Genomic DNA, 14,787 nt, shown 5'->3' with positions numbered 1-14,787 from the left:
AACTGAGACTGACAGACCTGACAAGCACAGGCTCTTGTCCTGATGACAAATCAATTTCACAGTGTATTTTAAAATGCTCAGAAAACCAAGCATGAAACTGGCACCTTGGTGCCACGTATCTGCCTCCCGTTTATTATCAGACTCTTTCTGCTCCGTTTGCTTAATCGCCGGCATCTGGGGCAGGGAGCAGCAGCCTCCCCTCCTGTGCGCTGCCCCCAGGGTAACCAGCCGAGCTCTGACCGCAGAGCTTCTGAGAGTACCTGTGGAGAATACAAGGATGAATATGAGAGACCACGAAAAGATTTTATTTTTTTTTTCTTTTCACTTCTTGAAGTTGCATAATTATTTGACGTAAATATTTGTGGCTAGCAATCTGGGAAGTGCAAGGTAGCACTCTGTGCAGTCCTTTATAGGAACAGTGTGGGATTTGCAGAGGGCAGGGTGTGCAGGGGAATGATGGTCGTGGGCTCATTGGTGTGTAGGTGCAAGCACTACCCGTCCAGTCACGGGGTTATTTTTACATAATGTGTTAAAGTAAACAGCACTAGGAAACTCTCTTAGAAGGCAGTGCTGTGTTGCTGTGCAATGACAGCATGGGCACCAGTGGGGTGACCACTCAGACAAGGGTAAATGAGCTCTTTAGGTGTTGAAGAGAAAAGTGCTGACCACCTGGTTTCTGTCGCAGTGTGGGGAATCTAGCAGGGAGACCTAGAAAGTCACTTTAACAGACATGAAAGTCACCCTGCCTTTGGGACACAGCTACCCTGGCTAAATTGGCCTCTCCCACAAACCTGGCCTTGGGCTCTGACTGACTGTGCACTCAATCTGACTGTCACACAGAGAATGTTTTACCCTCTGTGTACTGAAGTGTGAAGCCACATCATCTTCAATTGAACTGCTCACGAAGAGGGAGGAGAGCTATCGCTCCCCTAAGGATGGCTTGTCGAAACAGAAGACACTTTGCAGCTTACAGAGGGCTGTGCCACTGCACATGGCTTTGCAGACCAGCAGCAGCCTGCATGGGGGAAGGAGGCAGGTTGAGGCATGTCTCTACTCAATAAAGTGCAGTGCAAGCTTGTCTGGCATACTGCTGACTTGAGGCATCTTCCGTGTAGTTGGATGCAGCGCTGTGCAAAGGTGCTAGCTAGATGCCTGTGAGAAGCAAGGCAAATGCTTAGCACTGCTCCTAGACTGCAGTGAGACCCATCTGCGTCAGGCAGGAGGTGGATGGTGGTGGGTAATGAATGGTAACAGCACCCGGCAATAAGAAGAATCAACAGGCTGTGAGATAGCCAGCAGGCTTATCAGTGTGAAATGCACACAGGATGCCACACACTAGGCATGCTTTACTTAAAGACAATTTAGTGGACAAGTCTCCCGGAAGGTGTCTCTTATCAGAGGCTATGTTGTGTTCAAAGGAGAGATAAGTAGCCTTTGCCCAATTTGCCTGCATTTTTTTGATGAATGCTTCAGCACCCAGGCTGCAGCCCTCAGGCCTGACCCTTCAGCAGCTCAAAGAGTTAGAATTTGGGTTTTGTTTTCCCTGGACCTAAACTAAGCATCAGAGAGAAGCTTAGTGAAATACCAAAGGATGACACATCCTTGTAGTCAGGCAGGAGTTTAACGGGGATACGCTCCCACTGCAGGAAAGGGAATCCCTTCCCAAGGCTCTTTGCTATTAGAGATGGTGGGTCTTAATGGGAGCAACTTTTTCTTTTAGCAAAGGTTTTTTCTAGAGCATGTTGCTTGTTTGTTTTTCTTCCTCTATACCAACGATACAATGTATTAGTGACATTTATAGATGGAAGAAGTAAATCCACAAACAACATCAAACAACTTTGCCCAATACCTGGTTCTCAGAATTCCTTGATTTAGATGGTGTTTTGAGACACTTTTTGTGGTTGCTTTAAAATGACAGGGGTAGCACGCAGACTTCTGTTGGCGTTTTCTGAGAGGTAGACTGGTTTTTAAATTGACACTTATCTCTGTCCAGTTCCTCTCCTTATTTCTCTCTTCTGTGCCTGCAAGAAGCAGAGAAAGTGGGTTCATTTTAAAGTTAAGCTGTAATAAATGACTCTGAGAGGCTCCATTACACATTTCTTAAGCAGCTGAATCAATGCTGTGGCCATGTAGCCACAGCATGAATCCAGAGAAAGAGCTGACACTAGCAACTCCTTTTCCTTTAGTCTCTGACAGCATACTCATGTCAAATATAATGGTTGTTTGCAGGATCATATGGTGAGAGAAGAAACCAGGAGTCTCACTCCAAAGCAGTGTGCTGTTTTGGATCTGGCACTGGATACGATCAAAGTAAGTGATGCCATTTTTGTCTGTCATTCCCTTGCTCCATCCCCAAATACGATTTGGGAGGATAGTGCCTGGGAGCATATTTCAGGAGATTCCAGGAGTCTGTCACTGCTGTTACAGCGATAAAGGCACTAAGCAAGTGATACTGCCATGTTTGTGTAAACCTGAATAGTCTCAGGTGACTGGCATGTGCTAGGAGCCAGCATGTTTATATTTAAGTGCTTTGGAAGAGGAGAGCTATGAGCAGCTGGTATCAGTTGGTCTGAGAGCTGGATTTCCAGTACAGAAGCTATTTTGCGAATTTTTCCTTCTCTTTCCCATTCACACACACAATAACATGTAAATGTTGATCGCTGGTTGCAATTCTTACTCGATATTTTTCCTGTTTGTTTTTACTCCTAGCAATATTTCCATGCTGGTGGGAATGGTCTGAAGAAAACTTTCTTGGAGAAGAGTCCAGACCTGCAGTCACTCCGATATGCTCTCTCCCTCTACACTCAGACCACAGACACTCTCATCAAAACCTTTGTCCAGACTCAAACAGCTCAGGGTAAGACTCTTTTGTGTTGTTGGCGAAGTTGAATGGAGCTATCTGCTCTGTTCGTAATTGCTCTGTCTTGTACTGCCAGTTTGTAGAGTGCTTTTGGCAGTAACGTTTCTGGAAACGTGACAGTTCAGAGCTTTTGAAACTGGGAAGGAGGAAAAGGGCTTTTTTTTCCCACTTAACAACTACATTTTGAGAGAACAGAAATATGTGAAACATAAGGCCTGGGGTGTTTGTGGTCTTTTTTTATGCAGTCCTCACTTAGCAGTCACGTTTCATGAATTAATGTGGGTGGGTGACTTAAAAGAAGTGAAATTTGAAGTTATTGTACTGAGATTTACGTGGTGGTGTGAGGGACCATTTCAGCAAGACACCACCACAGAAATTTGAAGTTATTGTACTGAGACTTACGCAGTGGTGTGAGAGAACATTTCAGCAAGACACCGCCACAGAAACTAGTTGGTACCTGTGTCACAGGCCAGCTGCCACCAGCCCATGTAGTCCTGACTAAGGCTGATGGACAGCAATGTGATGAGTCGCAGAGCTACACGCTGCCTGTAAAGGGAAAAGTCTCTTAGGAGAGTAACTTAGGAGAGTGTTTTGTCTGCAGCCAGTCCAGGGTATGCGTGAGCTAGATGATTACAAATCACCACAACATATTAGTAAGCTACTGGGATACATCACTGGAGTTCTTTGGTAGCTCTCTGGGAAGGCACAATAGTGGTGCTATTTCATTGATTTGGCGCTATTTCATTGCTTTCATGTTGTACAGAATAATTTGGTCTCTTGTCAGCGACCTTCACTGGCTGACTATGGATCTCACTAATGTCAGGAAGAGGGGACAGATAATGTTAGAGATTAGGTCAAAACTGAAACTGATGTTTAAAATTTTCAGGCTGTTTAAATACAAGCCCTGGCATTGGGCTACTACATTTCATCAGCAAAAGTCATGCAGTTCCATGGAGTTGTCTTTCTGACATCTTTTTGCTTGGGGTCCTTTTTCCTTTAATCCTTCCAAGCCTATGGGAAATGGCGACCCCACAGACTGTGCTAACTCTGTCAGCATATTGTCACATGGAGCCCTGAAATCAAGGGGAAAGCAGTCTCTAGCCAACACACTTTTCCTTCATGTGCAAGTGAGACTGCTCAATACTGGCATTCCCCAACCACTGGAGTTGGTTGGGGAGTACCTAGTACTCCCCTAGTACCTAGGAGTACTGATACCTAGAATTCCTGAGCAAAACAAGGTTTGTTTTCAAAGTGAGAAGCTGAGTGTCGTTTCAGGGACTGAATTATACTAGCCTTTAGCAGCACGATCTATTCTTGCTTAGGTTGAAGCTGCATTAAAACACTGAAGTGAACTAAAGTTCAGTACCTGCATTTGAGAGAATGGTCCTGTGTAGCTGTGTCCTGGCAGAGCAACGATGACATCCAGTGGCCAGACAGGTCAAAGACTGCTACATCCACAAGGGACACCAGAACTCGGCTGTTGCCATTAGAGTTACACAAAACACTTTTTAACCGCAAACTTGCATGCAGAGTGTATTTTCAGTCTTTGCTGTTCTATGGCAAATATTTCCATTATATATCCAGACCATGAACTGAAGCTAGCTTTTTTAATGTGGATCCCATTATCTTGTTGTGATCAGCCGGGATATAAGGTTGTGTGCAGCACTGCTCTCTACACTCCATGCTACAGTTAGGAGTGTTTAAAACTAGAGGAAGAAGATACTCTGTTGAAGTTGCAAAGAGGCAAATTCAAAGCTGATAAAAGGAAGCAGCTTCATGCAATGCATGACGTGACTATAAAAACTCCAGTGAGGGTGAGCATTTAGCAGATACACAAAGAGAATTTAAAATAATCTGAAAGCAGCAGAAGTATACAGAGTTGCCACAGAAGTGTGTGTGTTGGGTATTTTCATTTTTCTTTAAGAAGCTTGGAAGGAATTAAGCTCTAGTTTTAGGACATAAGAAGTGCTCATTATGAGGTCCTCAATTATATCTCATAGCTGACTGATGACATTTCTCTGTGGCTTGTCTGAGCCTCTTTAGGAGACAGGTACTGAGTGTGGTGGTCCACTGAGCTGGTCCAAATCAGCATCTTCTACATTAGTAGGCTTCAGAGTTTTGGACCCTGTTTGGGGAACAAAAGACTGGAGTTATGCCACCTAATATCTGTAGGATTGATGATGGAATAACTCTGAGAAAGGCATGACTGAGTTTGGGGCTAGAAAAGAATATTGCTTGCATACACTTCTCAGTAACCCCAGGTGGCAGGTTGGTTTGGAGATCTGCACGTGTGCTGGGGGGACAGAAGGGGCAGCACTAGTATTTACAGCTGGCATCCACTTACCAGAGCTCTCTGACTGATGTTTCCCTTTGCATAAGTCAGGCTTCTCACAAGCCTATGGGAGGAAATGGCTATATGCAGACCTATTTAAATGCTGACTGTTTGCCTTCTCTTACTTCACTGCTCAATGGTTGCTTCTTCCAGTTTGTGAGGTGTCTGTTGCCCTCGTTTTCTCACTGAGCAGGCTTCTACAGCAGTATGCCATTAAATGTTTGATCTGCAAAGTTGGATCATGGCTTGCAGTTTAGTTATGCCAGCACAAATTCTGTTCTTGTTTTAACCCAGACAATCCCGTGCTCTCAGACAGCCTTGCTCTCCAAAGCCTGTGTTGGTGCAGAAGATCTAAGAGGATATTTTGTCTGTTAAGAGCTAGAATATTTGCCTTGTATTTGTTTAAGTGACACCACTAATTGGATTGTAATTCACACTCTTCTCTCTTTATCCTGCTTGCTTCTTGCCTTTTGAATTCATGTCTCAGTGCATGATGGGAAAGGTATTAGGTTTACCGCTAATGAGGACGTTCTTCCTGATAAGGGTATGTTCAAGACTAATGTTGTTACCATAACAACATTAGCCAGCTGCCTTGCTTTTGAAGTCATCTTTCCCATGCTCGGAAACCTTTTCCAGAGACCTGTTCCCTTTAGCTCCCCGTAGAAGTGAACTTTCACCAAATGCTTGCATCCCACAAATGGAGCCACAGGTTGCACGGTGTAGAAGTCTGTACCCTGCTTGAGAGCCTGTCCCCAAGCTTGAGATTCATTCACGGGATGTGAAAGCTGTCTGGAAAATTGACTGGTTTTTGAGAGATGCTACGGACTTGTTCCCCTACCTTTTACCATGGGCTGTGTATTGCTGTTTCAAGTCCTAGACTTGCATGCGTATGGTCTGCCGAGACAGGCTACTGTAATACATGGTTATGTCTGATACGCACTCAAAGTTATGGCCAAGCTTGAAACATCTGGCTAGAAGGGGGGTTAGCTAAATGTCTGGGTGCTCAGGAGAGCCTTAAAAAAAATTAAGTTTTGCGTTTCATCTCTCAATTTATGTTCTGCTGTCCGAAGTCTTTTTGTTTTCTTAGGTGAAATATGTCCATAACCCATTGCACGAGCTCAGTTCTGCAGTTTCACCTTCCAATATCACAATACCAATGAGATTTTCTTGTCAATATTTAAATCTGCTTGTCACTAAACGTGCAAGTACGTGTATATACACAGTTGTACGTGATCAGAATATTTTTCACTGGCCATCTACAAAGTGATTTTTTCATCTATGAACAGTTCAGTTAATAGAACGAGATTTTTGTATGAAAAGACAAGAACGAAGGTAAAAAAGAAAAGATCTAAAGTTTGTCTCCCTCAAAGATAATGAGATGGTTCTGCTGTCATTCCTCTGAAGCATCAGTGTCTCGTTTAGAACCTATTAATTACACTAAAGATCAGTAAAATGAAGACCTCAGTGTTTGGCGGCTGATGTTTCTGCAGATGTGGCCCTATAAAGTTGCTACATACTGTTGGTAATCTTGTCTTTTCCCACGGAAAATGGCAACAGTGTTAAGTGACAGATCTCACCATCAGATGGGTCAGGTCAATAATTAAGCCTGTCAGTTTTAAAGCTCTTGTGCTTCTGTACAGAAAAGAAGGAACACTGCCCATCTAAGCTGGGAGAAAACAGTACATTCAAGATCCTGTACAAATGTTACAGCCTAGAGGCTGTTTATTGTACTCAGGTCAAGAATGAGAATCTTTCCTGAGATATTGTCTCACCCTGAGATAATAATTTGAAGTTCTGCTATGTTTGCTCAGATACTTTTACTTGTATATTAATGTGACTTTCACTGCCTACAGTTCTGTGCCATGTAATTCTCTTCAGAGAATTGCACAGATTAGCTCTCAACCTCTTGGTTTTTAAATGAGTGTTTTTGCTGCCTGCAGACTGTTCTTGTGAAAGTTGATGTGTTAGATCTATCTAATCAAAAAGTTTGTTTAATGATATCCTTCAAGCTCCTTATCTTGAATTTTAAATACACCAATTCTTTCACTTACTAACGTATCTTAGCCTCAAAATTGACAAAATAACACTGCTGTTCGTAGGTACCCAATTACCCTGTAGGTATTCCAATTACAACAGCATTGCTAATTGTCAACCTAAGATCAGACCGTTATCAAAGAGAAAGTAAAATCAATCTCGCTATCTTATCAAAGACTTCATTTTTATTTTGCAAAGCAGTCTTTTTCTGTAATTTACATGACATCTTGACTTTCCTATCCAGAAAAATGTCATTTCCACGCATTGCGTGATAATTATGATTAAAAGTTATAAAGTTGAAAATATCGTAATACATGAATTGTAAGGTTCATGAGATCTTCTGCCTCTGTTACAACATGTTACCTTTTCCTCTGTGAAGCTACGTCTTGTTTTCTCCCTGGCTAATTGCTGAAGGGAAATAAGTATGCGAGTTGTGAGTGCTTCTCTCATCATTTTTGGGGCACAACAGTGAAGTGATTCTTATTATCCTCTGAAGGGAAGCAGATAGGCCGTCAGGATGACAACTTTTATCTGATGTACAACATGGAAAAAGCTCCTTAGAGGGTGAGACTACACTATGGCTCAGTGCAAATCACTAACATCTTGGTCTTTTTTTTCCTAGACTTCCTCTCTGGTATGTGTTTTGTTTGTGGGGTTTTTTTGTTGTTTTTTTTTGTCCTCCCTTCTTCCCTGAGCGGGTGGGAATGCCGATGCCCACCACTGGAATGCCTGCATGTGCACACAATAGCTTGGCAGGAATCTCTGAAAAATCCGTGCTCTCTGTAAGGGTCCGTTGTCAAGTTTTAGGTCTCTTAAATCCTTTCAGAATTCTTACTAGTATTCTCAACAGGATGCGATCTTTATGGTGGAGTGCAAAAAATGCTAGTGTTTATGCATCTTGGGCATGCAAGCCTGATGTCATTTCGCATTAATGTTACATTATGGATGTTGACTGAAGAGCTGGCCATGGAAGGTTACTGTGAAAATGCCATATAGTCTTGCTGAGGCCATAAACCAAAGATGGGTTCCAACAAACAATAATCTCTGTGTGCATGGGGGGTGTAATTTTTCTTCCAACAGGCTCTGGTGTGGATGATCCTGTGGGTGAAGTGTCCATACAGATCGACCTGTATACCCACCCAGGAACTGGTGAACACAAGGTCACAGTGAAAGGTATGGCAAAGCATGTGTTACTGCTCAGGCTCCGTGACTGTGTCCCGGCAAATCTCCAGTTGGCAGTCATTATACTTCTGTGTTAGCTCATGTGATGTGAATCCAGAATTGTTTTCTCTGTTTCACATCAGGAACATGTAGAGAAACAGCAAATGAGCTTGTCCAGCCAGTGACATGGCAATGTACAGTCCTGTTGTTTATTGGCAACGATATATGAAGTAAACAAAAATCAGATGATGGCTCTCACCAGGCGCCGCAGTTTAGGCTGTGCTGCAGAGAACAGGGCAGGATGACAGGGCGATGTTGCGAAATTGCTTAGTGTAAACCGAGAGATCGCAGAGACAGTAAGAGTTCAGAGGCTCCTCTCCCCCATCCTGAAGGCCACTCTGGTCCCTAAAGAGCTGCTCTGAAAATAACCAAAGCAGTGATTCATCTCAGGCTTCCTCTTCCTCCTTCGTCTCCTTTGCTTGAATACAGCATATTTAACTACTTTAATTTCCTCTAAAGATTTATATAAACAGCTCTTCAGGCCTCTCTTCTTCCTGGCTAAATCTACACTGCAATTCGAAAACTGATTTTCAGAGCTGCTTCCTGTACTCCAGTCTGTTCCCTGCAGTGACCTGAGAGGGAAGGAAAATTAAAGAGCTAATAACTTTGGGCTCTGGAACCAGCCACAGCTCATGGGGTTTGTTTGTCTTACCTGCACTCTCATTTTCCTTAATATTGTCTCCCAGAATATCCTGGTTTTTTCTCATCCCACAGATAATGTAGAGTTTAAGCACTGAACTGGCAGGGCAGCCTCCCCAGAGCTGCATGAGAGCCTGTTTTTTTAGATTAATTTCTTGACTATGCATATGGCAAAAGCTAAGTGCTGTCCCAAGCATTAAATTCCCTTTACAGAATTACTCTTGAGCAAAGAAGCATATTTTTGTATTACAAGAAAGCCTTGCCCATGTGTGCTGGGACTCTTGCACATTTTGAGTTAACTTTGTCCTCTGAATCAAGAAATTGAAAGCAGACCAGAGCGGAAAGGTGTCCAGAGCAATGGGAACAAGTGAGTATTTACTATAAAACAGGTTGTGACTTTCTTTTCCAGTTGTGGCAGCCAACGACCTGAAGTGGCAAACGTCCGGCATGTTCCGTCCATTCGTTGAAATCACCATGATAGGGCCCCATCAGAGTGACAAGAAGAGGAAGTTCACAACCAAGTCAAAGAGCAACAACTGGGCTCCCAAATACAATGAAACCTTTCACTTGTAAGTGTGAAAAATAGCCTGGGGATCTGAGGTGGCAAGTGCAGATGCAGAGGACAGATAGGGTTTTCCAGTGTCCACGAACAGCCTGCTCGAAGGAGTACTTGAATGAGTAGCTTGGCCCAGAGTTTGGTGTCTTGGCAGGAAAAGCTAGATTACGGGAGTTTTTGCTGTGGGTGAGATGCTAAGGTCTGTTCTATATCAGCAGTGTCCTTTGGCTACCTTCTGAAACATGTTGTGTGTCCTATCAGCATATTTTACTGCACTCCATCATTTTAATAGACTTTGTATCTTTCACTGGTAGAGCTGAGGCTAAAAGTTCACAATGTATTTTTAGTTCTTTTAATTTTAATGTGTGATTTGCCCCAACTTGACCTGTGGGACGTGCTTTCTGAACTTGTTTCCAAGCATACAGTCCTCAGAACCAGGAGTAAGTTGAGCTGCCAGAATTGCTGTCTTTTTAATACCGAGTATTGATCTCTTCTTATTTGGCTTTTGTTATTACAAAGGCATCTTCCTTCTTGGGAGGCTCAACAAAAGGAGCTACAGACTAGTGCTCACACAGCTGTACAGTAAGAATGAGAGGAGAAGAGACGACCAGCAAAAGACTGTAAACATCCTGGGGGAGAGGGACTGTCCATATAACTTTTTTTGTGATGTGGTGAAAGGCAGGCTTCCTCTAAGTGAAGAGATTTTGTCCCTTGTTTTTCTTATTCTTTTAATTTTAGAAACATCAGAATGACTGTGGATGTATTTTTATTAGCTATTGCTTTAATGGAAGGTTCTGAATCTTTAACAAAGACTTCATCTAATTAAAATATTAATTATTGAAATGAAGCAACCCTGAGCAGAAGCAGAAATGTTTAAAGTCATCTGAGTTGAAAATCTATTAGCATGGCTTTAACGTTCTCCACTCTTCTCATTTCACAGTTTAACACACACAGAGGTAAAGGCAACTTGATAAAGGCAGTTCGTTTTTTGTCTTTAAGTAGCCAGGTTGTCTTTGTCAGCCATGAAACAGCAAAAATGCCCATATTCTATTGGTTTTCCTTCTCCCTCTGTGACCAGGGTTTTCTTTAGATACGAGCATTTCTGTGGCTCATCTAAGCACTCTAGCCAGCTGCTGACACCTTTATTTTGCAGAGGAATTTATACATTCTGAGAAACTGTAAGTAAACCTCTGTGTGTTTTTCAGCATACTGGGCAATGAAGACGGCCCTGATGCCTACGAGCTCCAAGTCTGCGTGAAGGATTACTGCTTTGCTCGGGAGGACCGAGTACTGGGGATAGCAGTGATGCAGCTCAGAGACATAGCAGACAAAGGAAGCTGTGCTTGCTGGTGCCCCCTTGGGCGCAGGATTCACATGGATGAGACTGGACTTACAGTCCTGAGGATTCTCTCTCAAAGAACCAATGATGAAGTTGCCAGAGAATTTGTAAAGTTGAAATCTGAGTCCCGTTCCACAGAGGAAGGCACCTGAGCTGTGCTGTGTAGTGTTCCCCTTTTCTCTTCTGCCTTGTGCCAATATGTGCAAGTGTTCAACAATTCTCTTTTACTAATTACGAAAGGTTTTTTTCATGTTGTCTTTGTCAGCTCTGGTAGCGCACGTGTGCTGTACAGGAAACAAATCCATCAATCTGATGTGAATTATTTATTTTTTAGTAGCTGGGTAAGACACCATAGAGAATGAGACAATCTCTTCTTATTTAAGCTGCAAATTCTGCTTTGTGTACATAAATTATTTTATATTGGCGGCTGGGTATGCTGGGTTTTGTTGATATGCAGCACTGTGATTTTTATCCTCTGAAGTTGGCAGACATTAAAAAGGTTCTACATAATCACACCATGATACAAACACACAACGGTGTGGACACTGGGAGAAGAAGAATGATTTGGGGTTGTGGCAAAGCACAGTTCTGTCTCCTTGAATTCATGTACTGTGGAGCTACCAGGGGATGTTCTGGCACAGATTATACCAGTGTCCCAACGTGATACACAGGCACTTTAACATCTGCCTAAAAAAGAAGTTGCAAATTGCTCTGAAAATGCACACCGAATGAATGTATGACCATGGATGTGCTGCTGTGAGCATGGGTGAGACCAGTGGGACATGTGCAGAGGGGCCTAAGATCTCGTAGCCAAAAGCTGCAAAGGCAGCACACTAGGAGCAGACTGCAGCTGCCCTGCCATTGTAATTAGATGGTGTGTCTCGGAGAATATAAATCCCCGCATGTTGCTGGGAATCCCGCATCACCACGGGGTGCTGTAAGCTGCTGAACTCTGCAAGTCACACTTTGGCTACCGTGACTGACACGGTAACGAAGGGAACAACATTAGAGCCATGGCAAATAACATGGCTGCTATATACTTTTTCCTCTTCAATAGTCTTTTGTTAGTTTTTTTTTGACATAGGATTGGATAATTTAATACTTGCAGGCTTTCTGTAGCATTTTGTTAGTCTGGAGTAGCTGAGACCATTCCTCACTATGAACCTAGAAATGATGGCTGGCTTGGGAGAGAGCAACACCTCTCTCCTCTGCAAGCACTCAGTCTGGAGTGCCGGTCGAGGGGCAGCAGGTCCATTCAGTTCTGATCTTGAAGTCGCTGTTGGCTGTGCTGCAGTTGATCCACACTGATTGTCATTAATCTGTGATTTAACGATACCGTTGAAAACATTTTTGCACTGTCTTAAAGAAGCATGCTGGTTTTGTTTTCTTGCAAAACGAAACACTGTCCTGAGCAAAGCGATTGCAGGGAGGTCAGAATTTCTGACTGTAAATTCATAAGCAGGAAGGTCTGGAGTATTGATTGCACCTGAAGTAGGTTTGTTGGAGGATTTTTACTCTAATGGGGATTTTTTGGCTATTTCTAGCTGCCCTTGTACTCCGGAAAGTGCAGCTGGAACAAGCCCATAAAGTACTGTAATACTGTCAATAAATTCAAGGACTGCATATTGAATGACTTTCTTTTTTTTTCTATTTTCTCTGAACCTTGTACAACTGTATTATATGATTCCTGTATTTCATGGGCCTGCTCATAGTGTTCTGAGATGGCACATCTGCTTTGTTCTTGTCCATGGTGTATTATAATAACGCTCTTCAAAACTCCATGCTATTTGTCATGATTTTGAATCATTGTACGTGCCATTGTTATGAGAACTGTTAGTACAGTCTTTAATAAACTCTTTTAGCAGCATTTGGAGTTGTCTGTTGAAGTGCAACTGTAATTGGATTTGCTAAATCACGTAGGGCAAAATCGCTACTGCATCTTTGCAAATTACTCTCGTTTTAGTGTGTAGATATTTCTTTGGAGCTTTAGATGCCCAGCAAGGGGTATGAGTCAGACAATTTCCCCCCTCCTCCATGGTGCCTCTGTCTTTGACTTCTTTCCCTGAAGTTCTCGGCTTCTGGTAACACACTGCGACGTCACAGAAAAGCATAGAGGAAAATTTACTTCCTTTTCTTCTCCTATTTGGCCATTAAGTCAAGTCTCCTTTGTACTCTGGTAGCCTCCTGAAGGTGCTGAACAGAGAGACTCAGGCAGGCAGTAGGAATCCAGCTGGCAGTCGATCACAAGTGGTGTTTCCCAGGGCTCAGTACTGGGGCCAGTTCTCTTTAATACCTTTATCAATGATATGGACAAGGAGATCGAGTGCACCCTCAGTCAGTTTGCAGATGACACCAAGTTAGGCAGGAGTCTTGATCTGCTTGAAGATAGGATGGCTCTGGACAGGCTGGATCGATGGGCTGAGGCCAATGGTATGAGGTTCAACAAGGCCAAGTGCCGGCTCCTGCACTTGGGTCACAACAACCCCATGCAGCGCTACAGGCCTGGGGAAGAGTGGCTGGAGACCTGCCTGGCAGAAAAGGACCTGGGGGTGTTGGGCGTCAGCCAGCTGAATATGATCCAGCAGTGTGCCCAGGGGGCCAAGAAGGCCAACGGCATCCTGGCCTGTATCAGAAATAGTGTGGCCAGCAGGACTAGGGCAGTGATCGTCCCCCTGCAGTCGGCACTGGTGAGGCCGCGCCTTGAGTTCTGTGTCCAGTTTTGGGCCCCTCATGACAAGAAAGACATTGAGGGGCTGGAGCGGGTCCAGAGAAGGGCAATGGAGCTGGTGAGGGGTCTGGAGCACAAGTCTAATGAGAAGCAGCTGAGGGAGCTGGGGGTGTTCAGCCTGGAGAAAAGGAGGCTGAGGGGAGACCTTATCGCTCTCTACAACTGCCTGAAAGGAGGGTGTAGCGAGGTGGGGGTCAGTCTCTTCTCCCAAGGAACAAGTGATAGGACAATTCTATACTCTGCAGATAACAGGTGAAGAAAAACAATTATTCATCGCTTTCAGTCTGATACGAGCATTAACTCTGTAGATGGTATTGACAAGAAATGAGAGATAAACCTTCTTGATGTCAAGTAAATTACTCCCCCTCCTCATTTTTTGGGGATGGTGCCAATTACCAGCAGATAAGCTCAAATAACTCAGAGGCTCATATTTCATGATAATGTGGGTCTCTGAATTTTTGTGACCCGAGGTGCCATTTTTTCCTTAGGTAACATTTGCTCAGCAATGCCAGTGACTTGTCTAACTCACAGTCCAGCTTGTCGTGGTTTAACCCCAGACAGCAACTAGGACCTGGGCTCTGTTGCTCACAGCTTGCAGCCTCTTGCTTACCCCCGCTTTCCCCCAGGAAGAGGAGGGAGAAAAGGAGGGGAAAGGGAAAAAAACCCTCGTGGCCTGAGATAAAGGCAGTTTAATAGAACAATAACAGAAAATGAAAAGAACAAAAGAATATACAAGACACAAGTGTCTCAACACCTGGTGAATTCATTGCCCAGGACGACCCAAGCAGAGATTGCGGATCTCCCCTCTGCTGGGCCAACCCCCATTTATGTACTAATTATGACGTCTATGGTACAGAATATCCACTGGCCACTCCATCCTTCTGTCTGTGGTCCCTCTCAGCTTCTATGGGAAGCTGAAAAAAGTCTAGCATAAACATCACCTAGCAGCAACTACCGCACTATACATTATTGACATTGCTTTCATACCAAATCTGAAACACAGCAACCACTAGAAAGAAAATTAACTCTATCCCAGCTGAAACCAGGACATAACTGTGTTTCTGGCTTCATCATAGGG

At 43.6% G+C, this 14,787-nt stretch overlaps 1 protein-coding gene across 3 annotated transcripts in view; it reads left to right on the top strand.

The window, feature by feature from the left end:
- UNC13B (unc-13 homolog B) overlaps positions 1-12,848 on the top strand; it is a 216,458-nt gene extending 203,610 nt beyond the window's left edge. For all 3 annotated transcript variants that reach the window (XM_054185791.1, XM_054185789.1, XM_054185792.1), the window contains 5 exons: positions 2,230-2,310; positions 2,710-2,857; positions 8,307-8,399; positions 9,496-9,655; positions 10,848-12,848. In XM_054185791.1, the coding sequence (XP_054041766.1) occupies positions 2,230-2,310; positions 2,710-2,857; positions 8,307-8,399; positions 9,496-9,655; positions 10,848-11,133 (768 nt within the window). In that variant the 3' untranslated portion in view covers positions 11,134-12,848. The remainder of the gene's footprint in view (positions 1-2,229; positions 2,311-2,709; positions 2,858-8,306; positions 8,400-9,495; positions 9,656-10,847) is intronic.
- The last annotated feature ends 1,939 nt before the right edge of the window (positions 12,849-14,787 follow it).

The sequence above is a fragment of the Rissa tridactyla genome, chromosome Z, assembly GCF_028500815.1.
Source record: "Rissa tridactyla isolate bRisTri1 chromosome Z, bRisTri1.patW.cur.20221130, whole genome shotgun sequence".
NCBI classification, from domain to species: domain Eukaryota; kingdom Metazoa; phylum Chordata; class Aves; order Charadriiformes; family Laridae; genus Rissa; species Rissa tridactyla.
The sequence above is the reverse complement of the archived record's forward strand: the minus strand, read 5'-3'. Positions and strand labels throughout refer to the sequence as shown.